This window comes from Cetorhinus maximus, chromosome 16 (genome assembly GCF_964194155.1).
Source record: "Cetorhinus maximus chromosome 16, sCetMax3.hap1.1, whole genome shotgun sequence".
Lineage (NCBI taxonomy): Eukaryota > Metazoa > Chordata > Chondrichthyes > Lamniformes > Cetorhinidae > Cetorhinus > Cetorhinus maximus.
This window is the reverse complement of record NC_135894.1, coordinates 34972008-34991196: the sequence shown is the minus strand read 5'-3', so window position 1 is coordinate 34991196 and position 19189 is coordinate 34972008. Positions and strand designations below refer to the sequence as shown.

At 42.1% G+C, this 19189-nt stretch overlaps 1 protein-coding gene across 3 annotated transcripts in view; it reads left to right on the top strand.

The window, feature by feature from the left end:
- The window catches only part of trim45 (tripartite motif containing 45), a 29235-nt gene extending 10383 nt beyond the window's left edge, over nt 1–18852 (top strand). Inside the window, exons 3-8 of one of the 3 annotated variants that reach the window (XR_013579145.1) lie at nt 3941–4070; nt 5966–6080; nt 13958–14084; nt 14904–15011; nt 16438–16556; nt 18115–18852. Coding sequence is in view for 2 of the 3 variants with exons in the window: in XM_078559645.1 (XP_078415771.1) it covers nt 3941–4070; nt 5966–6080; nt 13958–14084; nt 14904–15052 (521 nt within the window). In the remaining variant the exon portion in view is untranslated. Of the gene's footprint in view, nt 1–3940; nt 4071–5965; nt 6081–13957; nt 14085–14903; nt 16346–16437; nt 16557–18114 lie in introns of those variants that run through there. The other 2 variants (XM_078559646.1, XM_078559645.1) reach the window with 2 other exon arrangements.
- The last annotated feature ends 337 nt before the right edge of the window (nt 18853–19189 follow it).

The following is a 19189-nucleotide window of genomic DNA, read 5'->3' as shown; positions in this document are numbered from 1 at the left end:
GTTGTGCCACAAACTTGGCTTTGACTGCGTTCCTCCGAGGAACCAACACCCTCAACTGTATCCAAAATGGAAAACAAATTGGTGAGTGGGACCCTCCCGGGGACTCCTACACTACCTGCCTAATTTTCCTGGACTGCCTAGTGTCACCCATTTCCTTCTGCCTCCAGGCTCCTAAGCTGCGGTGTGACCACCTCTCTGAACGTGCTATCCACATAGCTGTCAGCCCCCCGGGTGCACCAAATGACTCCAACCTCTGCTCGAGCTCCAAAACCCGGAGCTCAAGGTTCTGAAGCTAGCAGCAGTTCCTGCATATGTGGTTGTCTAGGACACTGGTAGCATTCACAATATCCCACACATTACAGGACACGCATTCCACACAACCAAGCTGTCCTGCCATGGCTTCAATTTATTTTCCTTGCGTTAACTTTATTTTACTTTGGTTTCCTTATGTAATTTTATTTTACCTGGCCTTGACTTGACTTTATTTCCCTATTGCTTGTGTTTCTTACTTAAATGTATGTAGCCATGTTGAAACATTGAAACTTGTAAGATTCTGAGGAGGCTTGATCTGAGGGTAGATGCTGAGAGGATGTTTCCACTCATAGGGGAATCTATAACTAGGAGGCTCAGTTGCAAAATAAGGGGTTTCCCATTAAAGACAGAGATGAGGAGGGATTTCTTCTCTGAGGTCATGAGTGTTTGGAATTCTCTCCCCCAGAAAGCAGTGAAGGCCGGGTCATTGAATGTATCCGAGGCTGAGTTAGACAGATTTTTGGTTGACGAGGGAGTGGTGGGTTATGGGAGATGGGCAGTAAAGTGGAGTTAAGGCCACATCAAATCAGCCAGGATCTTATTGACTGGCAGAGCAGGCTCAAAGGGCTGAATGCCTACTCCTTTTTTTATTTGTTCACAGGGTGTGGGCATCGCTGGCTAGGCCATGATTTATTGCCCATCCCTAATTGACCTTGAGAAGATGATGGTAAACCCCCTTCTTGAACCGCTGCAGCCCATGTGATGCAGGTACACCGACAGTGCTAATTCTATTTCTTATGTTCTTATGAGGCAAAATTCTTTCACTCAGAGCATTGTGAATTTTTAGCATTCTCTGCCTCAGAAGACTGTGGATGTGGAGTCATTGAATATATTAAGACTGAGATCGATAGATGTGTGGGTGCTCAGAGATTCAAGAGATCTGGGAATCAGGCGAGAAAATGAAGTTGACCTAAAAGATCAGCTATGGCCTTACTGAATTGCGGGTGCACCTCTAGCTCCTCTAGAGCCATATGGCCTACTCCTGGCTTGTGTTATGTTTTTATTGCGTAATCCCCTCTCTCCCATATCCCTCCCCCCCACCCATCTATGGACATCAGTCCATAAGGTTAAAATGTCACTTCCTCAATTGATGATCCCAATGCATTACCCAAATAAGTGTATTTAATTTGTTGCAGAGCTAAAGGTTCAGCTTACCCTGAATTAGTTCATACAAAGCTAGTAAAATATTAGCTTAAAGCACAAACTGGTTTTTGTTCCCTTTCTTTAATTTCAAAATCGATAGAAGATTCACATCTAGAATGAAAATAGAATGAGAATACCAGCTTCGTACTCCAAAACTCTAAAGAACTAGCAGTGCCGAGTTTTTTAAAAAAAACTTCACACAGGTAAACTTTGCTTGTGTGAATTTCACCACAGGTAACAAGGGGGATAGGAAGGTAGAAATGAGCAAATTCCTGTTGGAGATAGTGATGTGAGATGTCTGGTTACCATAGTTACTTGATGATTATTATTGCTTACACATTGTGAATTCCATCCTATGTCTGAAAATTGCTTAGCGAGTGTTAGATCTGAGAGGCTTGAAAATCTTTGAATTGCTGGATTGAGATTTTACATGTCATTTTGTTTTTGCTGGAATGGAGCTGAAGTTAGATGCTTTCCCACAAGATTTGCGAGGAATCCTTGTCCTCTGCAGTTCCGTTCATCGAATTGTGGGCAGCCAATGGCATGGATAGAATCCTGAGAACTACTTGTACTGCCCTTTCAGTGGAATGTTAATACATTGGGGAAGTGGTAATTGGGGAAGGGAATAAAATAAATAATGCTGTTGGAGAATGTGAGCTGGCTGTGGGAGGAAGGAGAAAATGGGCAGTATTTTATGGGGCCTGCAAGAGTGGGAAATGTGGCAAGGGAGGTGGTTTAATTAGGTTGGAGCCAAAAATCTCAATTTACCACAGCACTTACTTAATCTCTGCATCTCAACCTGCCAAAGGGAGTGGCAGAATGGGCTTCACACTATCCCTTACTTGAAATACATTTGCAAGCCATGAATGCTCATTATATTAAAACTTTTTTGTAATTAAGTCCTATTTTCAAGATTAAGTCAGAGGCACATTTTATGGCGCCTGGGTCATGTTTGTTTAAAGGTGCTGTACAACAGTCGGCTTTATGCATTTATGTCTGAGGCCCGTGGTTTCCATTTGTTGATCTCTGTGGCACAAGGAAGGGGGCAGGAGAATTGCAGCTTACATGGAGACTTGGGACTGGCAAGGGCAAGTCAGGGGTGAGTGGGGGATGAGGGGTGGTGGTGGCGGAGTGGGGTCGGACCCGAGACAGGGAAGAGTGGGAGAGGGATCCAAGGGAGGACAGAGGGTGGGGTCAGGAGCAGCAGGAGCAGATGTGACAAAGGGAGGGCTCTTGTCGGTCAACAACAGAGGTCGCAAAGCCAGCAACAGGCAGCACCAGAGGGAGTGGTTGGTCAGGATGCAGCCATCCACGGAAGGCATCGTAGAAGATAGGCACTGGTGCATCGCTACATCCTCAGGGCAAGAACTAACTACCTGCAGATATTGGAGAGACGATGCCAGAGGTGACTGAGGCTGTCCCACGTAGTGTATTACTGAAATATGTGGGATTGTGCAGCAAGATCTGCAGCCACATGGAATTGGCAAGAACCCCATGCCAATGCCCCCCCCCCCCCCCCCCCCCCCCCCAACCCTGCAACCAAGGTGACTGCGGCACTCAATTTTCCTACTGCTGGTGCTTTCCAGGGCTCCACGGGTGCTATATGTGGCCTATCACAGGCTGCCACACGCAGGGGCGTAAAGGAGGTGACCAATGCCCCCTTATGCCGTGTGAAGGAATTCATTGTTTACTCCACAGACGAGGACAGCTAGATGGCCAGGGCATTAGGCTTCACATCATTGCTCATTTCCTTAGAGTGCAAGGGATCAGCCAGTGGCATTTTTGAATTGCAAGGGCTTTCACTCTTTGAATGCACAACTGGCTTGTGACCATAAGCAAAGGATCTGTGCATGTCTGTGCTCGTTTCCCAGGGAGCTCTCATGATTCATACATTTTGCATAACTCGCAGCTTCCAGAGCTTTTTGAGGCCCTAACCCAGGTTGATGTGGGGTCCACCAATGAATGCCCACTCCTATGGTGTGATTGCATGTATCTCCTGTGCACGCTGCCAGTACTTTAATTAGCATTGTGTAGGAGCCGGCTCCTGACAGGAGACCAGAAGTATTGCCCATTTCCGGTCCTGCTGTTGGGAATTTTTTTTTTTTGGTTTAATTACCTGTTTCTAAGGCCAAGGAGACAACTGTAATTAAGGAAGTTGAATCACCAACATTCGGTTAATGGTCCCTTCAGCCAAATAGTCAGGCAGTGGACAGTATTTACTTCAGATTGCTCCTGACCTGTGTTCAGACACTACTCATCTCTCAGCGAGAATGTAGCTGAATTCAGGCGTGGGATCAAACCTGTTTTTCTCTGTGCATGGAATCACATTGGTGAATTCATAATTTCTATGTTCTGTGTATATTGAGGGGTGTGGCGGCAGTAGAAATGAGTGGCTTGTAAGAGTTATTTCTTGTGAGAGCTATTATTGTAGAGGCACAAAGCTAATGAATTCTGCATAATACAGTTCCAATTTGCTCACATTCAGGCCTCCATGTGGCTCGACAGGACCAACCAAGTGTATTTGTACTGGTCTGTAATGACCAATCAGGGCAGCAGATGGGGAGAGGTGGTGAATCCATTCGGGTTAGCATCTTCAACAAGAAGAATAAAGAATGGTGAGTAATTTGTGCCAGAGTTAACTGCATCATAAACGAATGTATGACGAAATGTAAAAGTCTTGCTTAATTTAAGTTTGGGTTATTGATCAGCTAATCAACCCCTTGGGCGGAATTTCATGTCTCCCTGGAGGTGCTGCTGAGCAATGAAGAAGTTCCGGCCTCCAATTGGCTAGCAGCTCTCGGGGTTGGATGGGGGGGATGGGACCTGCACCCGGGGGTCCTTGAACCCGGGGAAGGCCTGCCATTGTCCAGTTAAGTGCCTGATTGGCACTTAATGCGGAGGGCCTTCCTGAAGAGAGCCATGTGGGACTGTCACCTGCTCTCCAACCAATGTGCGAGACCCTCGTCACCTATATTAAATTCTGCCCCTTGTATCCGATTTAAGTAAATCTGTTTCTATAATTCGGCAAATGATTTTCTTCAAAGTATACATTCTAGAAATTAAGTTTAAAACTTTGTTATTTAATTGCTGTCCAGAAAGAACAATTCTTATTCAAATTCTCTTGAAATTCACCTTTCAAATGTTTCGTAGAAGTAAATATTTAATTATCAATTTTTTTTTAATGAAGCAGAGGAATTTCTGCTGCTTTGAATATGCTGGTGTTCTATCTGATTTTCTAGAATAGTAGACATTTCAGGATGGAAAGCTGTGCTCTGGCTCATTATATCACTAAAGTATTTGTAAATTTTGTATGGATGTGTTTGCTATCTGTTGCTGGTGTGTGTCAGGATCAACAATTAATCAGCTTCCTTCTGATAGTGGTTCATGATGTCACACATTGAGCAAGCATGAGACACAATATACAGCATGGGTGATCAGTCTAATCATATATAGAGAGGAGCTTCTCAGTTTCAGCATCCCTTTCAAGCTCTCCAAATAACTGTTAAAAACCATGCTCTTTTACACACCTTAGTTTGTCTATCAAAGGTGCAAGTCTCAGATGATCCCTCATGATACACCTGTTCCTGAATCCTTTGAAAACAATCAGTTTACATAAATGGTCAAAATTGTTTACTTGAAAGATATTTCCTGATGTAATTGTTCTCAAATCCTTTGAGGAGTTTCTTATTACACCGCTTATCTTTCTAAACATTCTCCCTGTACTAAAGTTAGTTCTTCTGCCTATGTTTATTGTACTGGCCATCAAATATACACTATTATCACTTATGGTTGATATCATTCCAGTCATTTATTTTCTTGTTCGGGCATTTATTGTAGTTAATAACTGAAACATGAAAAGCAGAAGATAAACAAATGCTTTCATCTCATTCGAATGCCATGCTCCTTCTCTGGACACTTCTGCAGATTTCTTCATAATGTCACATTAACTAGAGCATTGCTAGATAAGAAAAGACCAAGATCCATCCAATTTGGCTTCCACTATCCTGGTAGTCACATGATACAATAATGATGGAGTTGATACCAATCATGGTAATTAGCTTCTATTCATTACTCCACAACAGACCCAGATTTAAGGGCAGAAAAACCCCAGTGATGGAAAGCTTTAAAAATCATAGGTCCAAGTACACCTTTTTCTCCCAAATATGTGAACTTGCCACATGCGATGTTACTCATAGTATGTGGACTATAGTATTTAATTCATCTAACCCTACAATTTATGGTGGGCTCACTGCTGGAAATATTGAATTAAAGTTCAGGTTAAGGAGCCTTCTGCTTTGTATGTTGCAACTAGACCAGTTGCTTGCATTACATTTTCAGCTCAGCACCAGTCATTTTTCCTCTTTTTCTTTCTTCTTTTTGTGTCGGACTGGCTATATTTGTGAGTGTTTTTTTTTAAAAAAGTCTTTAATCACAAAATGTGTAGACAGTAATTCATTGTTTAATTGGATGAAAGTGTTTATGGTGAATATTTTGGTCCTCTTTCATGCAGCAGTCTCAAGACAATACTGCAGGACAATCACAATGGAACTTATTGTTTTACATACACTCCCCGGGTATCAGGCTCGTATGTGGGATGTGTCCATGTGAAGGGACAGCATGTACAGGTGAGTTAACAAAGGATGGAGGTTGAAAGGTGGAAATTCTATTGGCATATCACGTTATGCCTTTGGGACATGGGCTAGAATATATCCCACTTTTTAAAAAAAAAATTATTTCTTGGGATGTGGGTGTCGCTGGCAAGGCCAGTATTTGTTGCCCATCCCTAATTGTCCTTGAACAGAGTGGCTTGTTAGGTTAGTTCAGAGAGCAGTTAAGAGTCAACCACATTAATGTGATCTGGAGTCACATGTAGGGCAGACCAGAAAAGAATGGCAGATTTCCTTCTCTAAACGGAATATCTGAACCAGATGGGTTTTTATGACAATCGAGATAGTTTCATGGTCACTGCTTTTAATTCCAGATTTTATTAATTGAATTTAAACTCCACCAGCTGGTGGGATTTGAACCCATGTCCCCAGAGCATTAGCCTGCAGCTCTGGATTACTAGTCGAGTGATATTATCGCCACTCCACCATCTCCCCCTAAATAGGATAGTTGAAAATATTTCCTCTGCATCTTGAAAGGCATTGTCAGGTTGCATCTGACCATCAAAATATGTATGTGTCTAGAATGTGTGCACATGATGACTGTAAAATGTACAATGTAGCGGTTCAAGAAGGCAGCTCACTGCCACCTTCTCGAGGGCAACTAGGGATGGGCAATAAATGCTGGCGCAGCTAGCGAAGCCCACCACCCATGAATGAATAATATTTTTAAAAATTCTCATACACTCTTTGCTCAGAAAATGTTTCAGGGACTCGAACTGAAGCAGCGTTGTTTCGGGGTTGACTCTATGCTACTGAGAGTGAAGTATATGCTATTTCTTTTTTCTTAGCTGGATTATTTCAGTGAGCTGTTTCATAGCATTGCAACCATTGCAGCAAATTCGCTCTTCCTTCCTTTTTTATTCTTCCACAGGATATGGGCAGCATGGCTTGGGCCAACATTTATTGCCCATCCATAATTGACCTTGAGAAGGTGGTGGTGAGTTACCTTTTTGAATTGCTGCAGTCCCTGTGGTTTAGGTACACCCACAGTGCTGTTAGGGAGGGAGTTCCAAAATTTTGACCCATCAACAGTGAAGGAACGACGATATATTTCCAAGTCAGAGTGGTGAGTAACTTGGAAGGGAACTTCCAGGTGGTGGTGTTCCCATGTATCTGTTGCCCTTGAACTTCGAGGTGGTAGTGGTTGCTTGTTTAGAAGGTACTGTCTAAGGAGCCTTGGTGAGTTCCTGCAGTGCATCTTGTAGATGGTACACACTGCTGCCATTGTGCATCAGTGGTAGACGGAGTGAATGTTTAAGGTGGTGGCTAGGGTACTGATCAAGTGAACTGCTTTGGCCTGGATGTTGTCAAGCTTCTTGAGTGTTGTTGGAGCTGCACTCACCCAGGCAAATGGAGAGTATACCATCACACTCCTGACTTGTGCCTTGTAGATGGTGGACTGGCTTTGGGGAATCAGGAGGTGAGTTACTTGCTGCAGGATTCTTAGCCTCTGATCTGCTCTTGTCGCATTTATATGGCTGGTCCAGTTCAGTTTCTGGTCAATGGTAACCCCCAGGATATTGATTGTGGGAGATTCAGTGATGGTAATGCCATTAAATGTCCAGGGGAGATGGTTATTGCCCAGCACTTGTGTGGCATGAATGTTACTTGCTGTTTGTCTGCCCAAGCCTGGATATTGCCCAGGTCTTGCTGCATTTGGACATGGACTGCTTCCGTATCTGAGGAGTCATGAATGGTGCCGAACATTGTGCAATCGTCAGTGAACATCCCCACTTCTGACCATATGATGGAGGGAAGGTCGTTGATGTAGCTGCTGAAGATGGTTGGACCTAGGACATGCGATGTCCCAAGATTGAGATGATTTTCCTCCAACAACCATAACCAGTGGTGAATTTTCCCCGATTCCCACTGACTGCAGTTTTGCTAGGGCTCCTTGTTGCCGCACTTGGTCAAATGCAGCCTTGATGTCAAGGGCAGTCACTCTGACCTCACCTCAGGAGTTCAGCTCTTTTGTCCATATTTGAACCAAGGCTGTAATGTGGTCAGGAGTTGAATGGCCCTGACAGAACCCAAACTGAGCGTCAGTGAGCAGGTTATTGTTGATTTAAGTGCCGCTTGGTAGCACTGTCGATGACACCTTCCAGCACTTTGCTGATGATCAAGAGTAAATTAATGGGGCAGTAATTGGCTTGGTTGGATTTGTCCTGCTTTTTGTGGACAGAACATACCTGAGCAATTTTCCACACTGTCTGGTAGATGCGAGTGTTGTAGCTGTACTGGAACAGCTTGGCTAGGGGCACGGCAAGTTCTGGAGCACAAATCTTCAGTACTATTGCCAGAATGTTCTCAGGGCCCATAGCCTTGGCACTATCCAGTGCCTTCAACCGTTTCCTGATATCACATGGAGTGAATGGAATTGGCTGAAGACCGGCAACTGTGATGCTGGGGACCTCGGAAGGAGGCCAAGATGGATCATCTGCTCGATGCGTCTGGCTGACGATGGTTGCAAATGCTTCAGCCTTATCTTTTGCACTGATGTACTGGGCTCTCCAATCATTGAGGATGGGGCTATTTGTGGAGCCTCCTTCTCTGGTTAGTTGTTTAATTGACCACCACTGTGTAAGAAAAAAGTAGACAGAATATAAATATTTTTGGATCTGTGATTCAATAACTTGCAGTATCTTGGAACCTGCTTCCAATGACATTCTTGACCTTTCCAAACATTAGTGTTCTGAACTGTTGTTGACTAATCCAAAAATTGGTAAGTATAAATCTCCTTAGGCAGAAATTTCCATCTTAGTTAATTTAATGAGAAAGTAGATGAGAATAAAAAGTGCTGCTCCTGTACTTTTTACTCATTAAAATTGATAAAGATGGGAATTTTAATCCACACAGAGGTTTAATTACCTGTCTTATTTTAACATGTTAACATTACACCCATCTATTTATTTCAAATGGTTAATGTCTGCACTAAAATAATGTAGTCAGTAAATTAATGCAAAAACACTAACCAGTGCTCTATAAATAGTGTATAGAGTGGTTAAACCTTTGGTTTCTAAAATGTCTTTAAATACCAGACAATACATTTTATCAACGGTCAATAACCTTAAATGAAAGTTTTGTTAATTAATAGATGATGCTCCAATTCTACTAGCTATGCTTATTCCTGCTTTCTTAACCTTTGCCTCAGCCAAGGCTGCAGGCTAATCCTGCTGAAACTCTTGCTGAAAGTTTTGGAATTACGCAGGATATACTAAATGCAGACACAGCAAAATTTCTCTAATCAACGTACAAGTTTCTTCGCCAAAGGAATTTGATTGGAGGAATGTATGAACTTTGTATTATTTTACTTTCTAGCTCTGTTTGGGGCTTTCTTTGTGGGGTTTTTAGCCAGAATAGCAGTAGACGACTTTGATCCCCAGCATCCAATTATCAATCTGTCTGATGCTTCGAGTCGTGCTGTCACAGAGGACTGCTGTAAAATAAAGGCAATTGTGACTGCTATCAGCTTATTCCACATTCATTTTACTGTTCCTGTGATCTGACACCATCTGAACATTAATGGAAAGGCACTGCAGCAATGTTGGCTGTTTCTTTAGAAACCTCCTGCTGTAGCCTCCTTTCCATGGGCAAAGTTATCAAGGTATTTCTTCAGGCAACCAAACTTTCTGGAATGTGCTTCATTTCTCTGGTGAATGAGAGGGGCATAATGTCACATAGTATTGGGGGAAGGGAGGCAGGAAGGGGCTACTGGGGAACCAGTTGTGAGTGCCAGTCCCTTTCTTGATGCACCTTCCAGAACCAAGCCAACTGCCTCCCTCTCTCTGGTCATCCATGCCCTGTAACATACTTGGGGTTTGGCTTAAAATGCCTGTGCTCTGTTATTTCCATTCCCAACTCCTCTCGACTATTTTTTAAATGCCTCACATTTGTTCCCTAGCTGGTCACTGATTAAGGCCTGCCCACAATTTGTAAACTGTGTGCTCTGTTCATCGATTTTTCGATATCCCGCATCACATTTTGAAACATTCCCATCCTACAATCATATCCTCCTTCAGGTAGCATCTTTGATCATTCAAGGGTTACCAGATCATGGCTTCTGCCATGATATTACTATGGGGCAGGGTGAGGATACAGGCTCCAAATCTACCTCAGCTGAAGTGAGGATTGAACCCTCTGCTGTTGGTGTTACTTTGAACCACATGCTTGCCACCTAGCCAACTGAGCTAACTGGCCTGCTAATCATGTCCTTAAGTTGCTGTATTTCAGTCTTCTGCTCTTTCACTTCTCTTTTTCTGAACTGTTATCTCAATAAATCAAACTTCTTGGTGAGGCGCCTTCAATACCAGGAATAGATCTGACTAGGCTTGATTTAGTTCTTGTTTTTCTTTGAGTCACTGAGCATGCCTAACAGACACACCCATGATGGCTTCAACTGAATTCATTGATCCCAATTTAATACTTTATGAAGAAACATGAGATTAAGCTTCTGCCTTATCTTCTATTGATCTGTCAGTCATATTGAACATGCAAGTCTTACACATTTCAAGTAGACAATTTCACATTTTCCCCCATTATACTCCAACTGCCTACTCACTTAACTTATTTATATCTCTTTGCAGGCTCATTATGCCCTCTTGACAGCTTATTTTCTTACCTATCTTTGTAATACCAACAAATTTAGCAACTGTTAATTCGGTCCCTTCATCCAAGTCATTAATGTAGAATGTGAGTGGCTGAGCCCCAGCACTGATCCCTGTGGCACTCCACTAGTTACAACTTGCCAAACTGTAAATGACCCATTTATCCCTATGCTCTGCTTCCTGTTAGCTAACCAATCCCCTATCTTTGCTAATATATTACCCACTACACCATGAGCTCTTATTTTGTGTAGTAACCTTTGATGTGGCACATTATCAAATTCCTTTCAGACATCCAAGTACACCACACCTACAGGTTCCCTTTTACCCACCTGCTTGTTACCTCCTCAAAGAACTCTAATAAGTTTGTCAAACACTATGTCCCTTTCACAAAACTATGTTGACTCTGCCTGTTTGTATTATTATTTTCTAAATATCCTGCTATTACTGCCTAAATAATGGATTCTGGCATTTTTCCTATGGCCTATGTTAAACTAACTGGCCTTAGTTTCCTGCTTTCTGTCTCCCTCCTTTCTTGAAAAGAGGTGTTCAATTTTTGATTTTCCAATGTGCTGGGACCTTTCCAGAATCTAGGGAATTTTGGATGAATACAACCAATGCATCTCTGCAGCCACTTCTTTTAAGAACCTGGAATGAAGACCATCAGGTCCAGGGGGACTTGTCAGCCTTTAGTTCTAATAGTTTTCCCAGCACCTTTTCCCTAGTGATTGTGATTATTTTAAGTTCCTCCCTCCCTTTTCCCCCTTGATTTTCAGTTATAAAGGCAACAGGTACCTTCAAGTCAAACACCATCCTGACTTGGAACTATATCACTGTTCTTCCATTGTCGCTGTGTCCAAATCCTGGAACTTGCTCCTTAATAGCACTGTGGGTATACCTGCACCACGTGGACTGCAACGGTTCAAGAAAGTGGCTCACCACCGCCTTCTCAAGGGCAGTTAGGGATTGACAATAGATGTTGATTGTCAGCAATGTCTACATCCATTTTTCAGGCTAACTCCACAGGGCAATTTCTCCAGAACTGATTTCTTCACTATACTTTGCTGGTTGAATGAATCTTAAATATTCTTTCCATCGCATGCTCCTCATCTACTGGTCTTCAATTATCTGTCCATTTTGGCAATAATTTCAAGTTTGTAAGATTTGTTTGGTTCTCTTATCTTCTGCCAACAGCCCATGCATGTTGGCGTATGATAAAGGTAATTAATTTAGATTTAAAGCAAAATACTTGCAACAAACAACAGAAGAAAGTAACGTAACAAAATAGTGCAGTAAAAAAAGTCAAGCATGGATCAAGTTGTAAGACCGTGGTAATCTTATCAGTTACAACTTTATAAATTCACGATCTCAAGCCCACTGTAGCCCAAAAACATCTTTATTGGCACAGAAGTGAAGACCCTTAAACATTATGGATTTCATTGTCGGACCTCATCAAATAAATTTGCCTGCAATTAAGGATTTTAAAAAACTATGCACATGATCTTTGTGCCATTAAATACATAATTAAACTCAGCATTTTGCAAGGCAGACATTTAAGCCTGATACCAGGAGGCATGAATGCAAAATGGCTTCTTTATTCTTGAAAAGAGAAGGCTGAAGGGTGACCTATTAGAGCTCCTTTAAAAAAAAACATGAAATATTTTGAGAGAGTAAATGCAGAGAGATTAGTTTTGATCTTCCCTGCAAGTGAAAACAAGAGGCCAACAATATAAGATAGTCACCAAGAAATCAAATAAGGAATTCAGAAGAAACTTCTTTATCCAGAGAGTGGTGAGAACGTGGAACTAGCTACCAAAGAGCATTGTTCAGGTGAATAGAATAGATGCCTTTAAGAGGAACTTAGATAAGCATGTGGGGGAGAAGGGAATACAGGGTTCGTAGAATCATCATAGAAAATTTACAGCACAGAAGGAGGTCATTCAGTTCACTGTATCTATGCTGGCTGTAAAACTACTATCCAATCTAATCCCATTTTCCAGCTCTTGGTCCAGCCCTGTGGGTTACAGCCCTTCAATACATATCCAAGTATTTTTTAAATGTGATAAGGGTTTCTGCCGCTACCAGTCTTTTAGGCAATGAGTTCTAGACCCTTGTCACCCTTTGGTGGAAAACATTTCTCCCCAGCACCCCTCTGATCCTTCAACTAATTGATTTAAATCTACGCCCCTGGTTATTGACTTCTCTGCCAAGAGAAACAAGTACTTCCGAATCACTCTATCTTGGTCCCTCAGAATTTTATACACCTCAATTAAATCTCCCCTCAGCATCTTCTGTTCCAAAGAAAACAACCCCAGCCTATCCAACCTTTCTGCATAGCTAAAATTCCTGGCAACACCCTCAGAAATCTCCTCTGTACCCTTTCTATTTCGATCACATCTTGTAATGCAGTGACCAGAATTGTGTGCATTACTCTAGCTATGCCTAACTAGCGTTTTATATGAACAAACCATTGCAAAATTGACTGTCCTAAAAAGGGGTATTTTTCTACCTTGTGGACTTTTTCTATATTGTTTTTGATGCATCCTCACTTTATCTTTCCAGTTTTGTGTTAAACTACTTTTAAATAAATCTATTTATTACTATTAGTAATAAATCTAATAGAATCTATTAGTTTAACTCATACGTCAACCCAACAGGCCCTGCCTTCTTGAACTGCTGAAGTGGTTTGATACACTGGTTTGCTTGGCCACTAGGGCAGTTAAAAGTCCACCATATTGGTGTGGGACTGGAGTCACATATAGGCTAGACTGGGTAAGTACAGATGGTTTTGTTCCCTAAAATACATCAGTTGGGTTTTTGCAACAATCTGTCAGCTTCATGGTCATGTGATGAGATCTCCAGACTTTAAAACTAGAAAAAAATCAAATTTTCAAATTGGGATTTGAACCCTCATTCACTGGATAAGTCCAGGTTTCTAGAATACTAGTAAGGTGACTTAAAAGCTTCAGTACTGTAACACAGGTAATATAAATATGACTTGGAGAGGCCACAATACTACTGTGATTGAAACGTGCTCTTCAGTAGAGTAGCTGTACATTTGGTTACTTCTGTGCATTGAAGAGGGGCTAGTTTGTAGTAAAAATAAACATTTTATTTGCTTTGCTATTGTGCATTTACATTTAACTTTTAATTTTTATTTTAACTTACATTAAGTTAAAATAATATTTAACTTAAGTACACTATAACTTTAATAACTTCCTTTTGTTTTCCCAGGGATCTCCATTCACTATAACAGTCGCGAGTAAATTCCGTAAGCACACTGGTATATTCCATTGCTGCACGTTCTGTTCTAGTGGTGGACAAAAAGATGTCCGTTGCGGCTGCAGAGGCACAATGCCTGGTGAGTTTAAAAGAAAATCCCTCATATATATTGTTCCATTTAAGATAGCCAGGCAGTGAAGTGTAAAACTGGAGCCTAATCTTTACGCACTTTTAAACTTTATTTACAGAAACGCAAAGTACAAACGTGCACCTAAATTCAACAACCAATCTCAGTCTCTTTAAATACAGAGGGGCACAAGTGAATCCCAGTTAATGTACACCATCTGAATACAAAATACTCAATACACAAATTAACAATTTGTATGCATCATACTTTACACTTGTCATTGATTCTGAAATGTATGCTTGACAGCCTTTATAGTTAGTGACCCAATGCAGTGATCAAAATTTAACCCTTAATGACTGATTTTCAAGTTTACAAAGAACAGCAGCTTTGGCTCTACTTCTCCAACAGCCCATAGAAATAATGTTTAGAACTAGAAAAATTAGAAACAGCTCAAACAATATTGGAAGAGAATAAGCTTTTCTTTGCCTTCCCCATTTATTTACCTCAAGTGTGAAAATTTAGCTTCATCTACCAAAGGAAGGTGCCTATTGTAGATTGAAGTTACCTATGACCATTTTGAAGTGATTAAATAAAGACACAGAGGGGTGACTTATTTTTGTATGGTGCTCTATCCAGCTCACTGAAGAATAACTCATCAAGATAATACAGTTCAGAATATAAGACTGGGCCATCTTAATGTAAATGTTTGCTTTTTTAAAGAAGGTAAAAATGCAGTTAGTGTGACAAAGGGCATTGTCTCTAACATGAAATTAACTGGCATTACTGAGTGTACAGTATTGTGAAATTTTGCTCTTTGCCTTCAATTGGCAGGTGGGTACCAAGGCTGTGGACATGGGCACAAAGGTCACCCTGGCCAGCTGCATTGGTCCTGTTGTGGAAAGTTGACTGAAAATTCGGAATGCTCTGGAACAATAAATGGTAACTCTTACCAGAGCCTGGTTAGAACTGTTGCTTTGTAAAAATTCAAGGTCAGGGAATCACAAACCTAAAATTGATCAATGGAAAATTTGCAGTGAATTAATGGCTATTTGGTCGACCTGGAAAAACTTCAGGGTTACTTAAAGCTTAGCCAGTTTAATGGCTGGTATAATCTTTCTCGTTGTATGGATGAGGACAGAAATGGAGATGTTCTCGTCTGGTCAATATTGATTACTTTGGGGACCTTGTCAAAATGACTAAATTATCTGTTAAGACTCAAAGAAAAAAAATTAACATTTCACTAAACCAACACTTAACCAACTATAGAGGACTGACAAAGGAAATAATGTATTTTTGTTGCAGATTTCACAAATCTCTATATTTATTTTATTACGCTATAGCACAAAGTGTAATAAAATAAAAGGATCTATTTTAGTGACATTAAATTGTACTGGAAGAAATGCATTTTAGTGTTTGTGGGAATTGAGCTACTGTGATATACTTTGGTGATAGCAAACAACAGATTCAGTTGAACAATGGTTCCTTTAGTTTCATTCAGAACTTTTCCTACTAAAATGGTGCTTGGTCCTTGATATAAAGTTTTGGAAAAGGAGTGGAACTGACATATATGCTATTTGTGGAAACATACAAAATTGTTGACTTATATCTTGTATATGAACTTGTTTCCGACTTGCCTAAAGTATATATTCACACTTTGCCTAAATATTCTTAAATAATGTGGATCCATATTGAATGGATGTTTAGACCAACTTTAGTGACCTCAATTCTAAAATCAGAATTAAAATTAAATCAATTTTATAAACTTCAAAGAATAATGTGCAACTATATAGTATCTTTTTTGAAATATCTTTTTTGAAGTTCTAGTTTTGTGCCAATTTCAATATATTCATCAAAATTTATTTTGGTGCATTGCATCCTAAGCAGCATATTTTAAGTTGAGATGCATCTTGTATTTTTACAATGATTTGTGTAGTTCACATTTATTTTTAAACATGGTTCAATTTCAAATCTAATTTACTGCTGTTCAGATGTTGGCATCTGGTTTTTACAAGTTGTGGAATTTCAGCCCCTTTGCATCCAATTTCGCACTTGCTGTGTGGGTTTGTTCTCACTCAATAGATTAAGTACAATTTTAGAGTAAATGTTACTAGTCTAAATGAGTCCTTGAATGATGGGGAATGCTATTTAGATCAAACAACTTTTTGCTTGTACTACCAAAAGTATTGTTTGGGACAAAGTGAATTTTTGTGATTCTTTCATCTTATGATGTTCATCAGACATTTAAAAGGCTTAATAAAACTTATTTCAAAGTATTAATCTTTATCTTAATGATTTCTGTGCTGTTCTTGCACCCGACATACATTTCCACACATGGAAAATAAGTATTAAAAAATCAATTTAGCAGCAAGAATTCACATGAAATGGTCAAAACCATAATCACCATTTGTTAAAGGACTTCGACTGACTGATTAAAATCAGCTGCATTCCTGCTTCATACTATTAGATGAGAGCGCTGTAACAGTGGTAGGTAATTAATATATATAAAAGTATATCCATTTTTATTTATGTATATATTTATCAAATTTGATTTCAGTAACTAGTAAAAGTACAGAGTATCAACTGAACACTGCAATCCATATTACTGTATTGTGATTGGTTATGTTCTGTGATGATCATGATGATGTTTCCGTTGTCCAGAAGAGCTGATGGACCATCATATTCAATGAGATATTTGAAAATTGACAACTGTCATATCCAAATTCATTCAGCTTTTTAAAGGACTTGGTAAAATAATTTGAATCTTACACTAATCAGGTTTACAACTTAAATTTTTTATTGTGTTTGACTAAGTTTTAGCATGCTCAATATCTGCAAACATTAGTCATATAGAGAAATAAATGCAATTTACGCACACGCACTCATCCTTATCATATTGAGTGCTATTGGGCAGAATTTTGCCCTCGACGGGCGGGCCCGACTGACTTGGCAGCGGGCGGGCAGCCGATTGCTGCCGCCGAAATGGGCTACGCCGCCATTTTGCGTGGGTGGGCCAGCGACTCCCGTGTAGAACGGGAAAATCGTTGCGGCGGCGGGCGTGTTCAGACCGCTGGTTCCAATGGGGAACTGGCAGTCTGTATAAAGAGTGGCCAGGCAGCCTCGTTGAGGAAGTGCACCATGGCCGCTCACAGTGAGTGACATGCTGCTTTCAGAGCACAGGAGGAGGGGGGCAGGCTGCAGGGTAGGCCAATGGGGAGGCACTGTGCCCTTCGGTTCTCCGATGCCTGCCTTGCTGTCCTCCTCGAAGAGATGTCCAACTGTCGGGATATTTTGTATCCAGAGGATGGGAGGAGGAGGGCCCCCCACGTGACCAGGCAGGCATGGCAGGAGGTGGGGGAGGCAGTAAACGCCCATGATGCTGTGCGGCGCACCGGAACGCAGTGCCGCAAGCGCTTCAATGATTTGCTGCGCTCTGGAATGGTGAGTACCATGTCAGCCTTGGCCATTTGACCCAGCAGGTAGCCTTAGTCTTTGAGCACCCCCCCGTCCCCCGTCTTAGTGTTGTTACTGCATTGGGCATTTGGTGCACGTTGGCTGGGCAAATAGGTAGTGACCATGCTTACATCAGCCTTAGTGGTGGAGGAGAAGATGGGTTTTGCCCGCAGCATATGTTGATGTTTGTCGCATTTGAGTAGTCTGGGGGCAATCTGCAGAGAAGGCAGCTAGACACATACTCAGAACTCCAACACATGTCCTATTCATGGTGATGAGATGGTGAAAGGGGAGCCTCAAGGTGTCGTGGCCAAGAACCATCTGGTGCCCTCGGCGCTGCACCCAGTTGCGCCTCCTTGCCATGGGCGCTAAGACCCGTGTGTTATTCAAAGTGATGGACGCCGAATGTGTCCAAGGTGTCCGTTGGGGGAGGGGGTTGGGACCAGCCGTACTATCTTCTGGGGACTGATCACCAGTAGTGTGGACAGGAGCCGCTGGAGGCCTCAGATGGGCCACTGTGGTTGGGGTGCGGCGTGCGCGTGCAGAGTACGTGAGCGATCAGCCCCAATAAATCCTCTTCTCTGTTCTGCAGGCACATGCTGAGTCCGGCATTGATGATGTGTCTCTGAAGATGTCACCAATGCAGCAGCTGCAGGACAAACGGCAGGATTCGCGGGAGCATCTAGCAGGGTTGCATGAAGGCGTGCTCAGTTGGTCTCTGTGGTGGAGGAGTCCAGGCAGAGTGTCAGTGATGGCATGAACCTCAGGACGGAGCTTCAGGCTTCCTCTACTGAGAGATTGGTAACTCTCATGGAGAGGGGCTTAGATCGGATTGAGAGTCTTCTGATTGGGTTACACTCTGACCTGCAAGCCCTCACAGCGGTAATGGCCACAGGTGGTCATTCCCAATGTGGGAGATGTTCTGGGCACCAAGTGTCACCGCTCGGTGCCCATGCATCTGTGGTGAGCAGGAAGGTCCAATGTGACCTCACGTCAGCATAGCAGCTGACTGTCGTTGCTGCGAGCTCCTCTCAGGGCACCCTGGATGAGGGCAGCAGCTCCTCCCCCCTCTGCCAGTGACCATTGCATCCGTTGAGGCTGCGACAACTGGGGAGGTGCCAGTTCTGAAACTGGCCACTCCCTCCCAGACGGGGCCAGCACAGGCCCCACGGGCCAGAGGACACCTGCCAAGGCAAACAAAAGCATAAGGCATTTTAGGCACTCAACGGGTATGTCACTGATGATTTTGTGTTGGCCTTAGATTAGGGAACAAATGGTTATGTCTGTAAGAGAGATATTTGTGTTTGATGTTGGACTGAATAAAGTCTAGTTTTCTGACCATGGCTGAGGGTGTTTCCTTTGTGCTGCTTTACTTTAAGTTACTTTAATAAGAATTTCCTGAAATCTGTCATAAAACCTCCAGACTTATTTGTCGTCTCACTTCCCTCTGTATCAGCTGATCTTGATAACTGCACCTCAATATATAGTCTAAATTATCAGAGTGCATGAGCAGTGCAAACCCAGGAAACTCAGCTGTGTAGTCACTGGCTCTCACTTTGACATACACAAGGGAAGCCAGTGGGGATTTGGCAGGCAGGTTGTGGAAAGGCTCAAAGACCATCAGAAAACTCGGAAGTGAGTCGGAAGGGGAATGTCTTTAAAGGCCC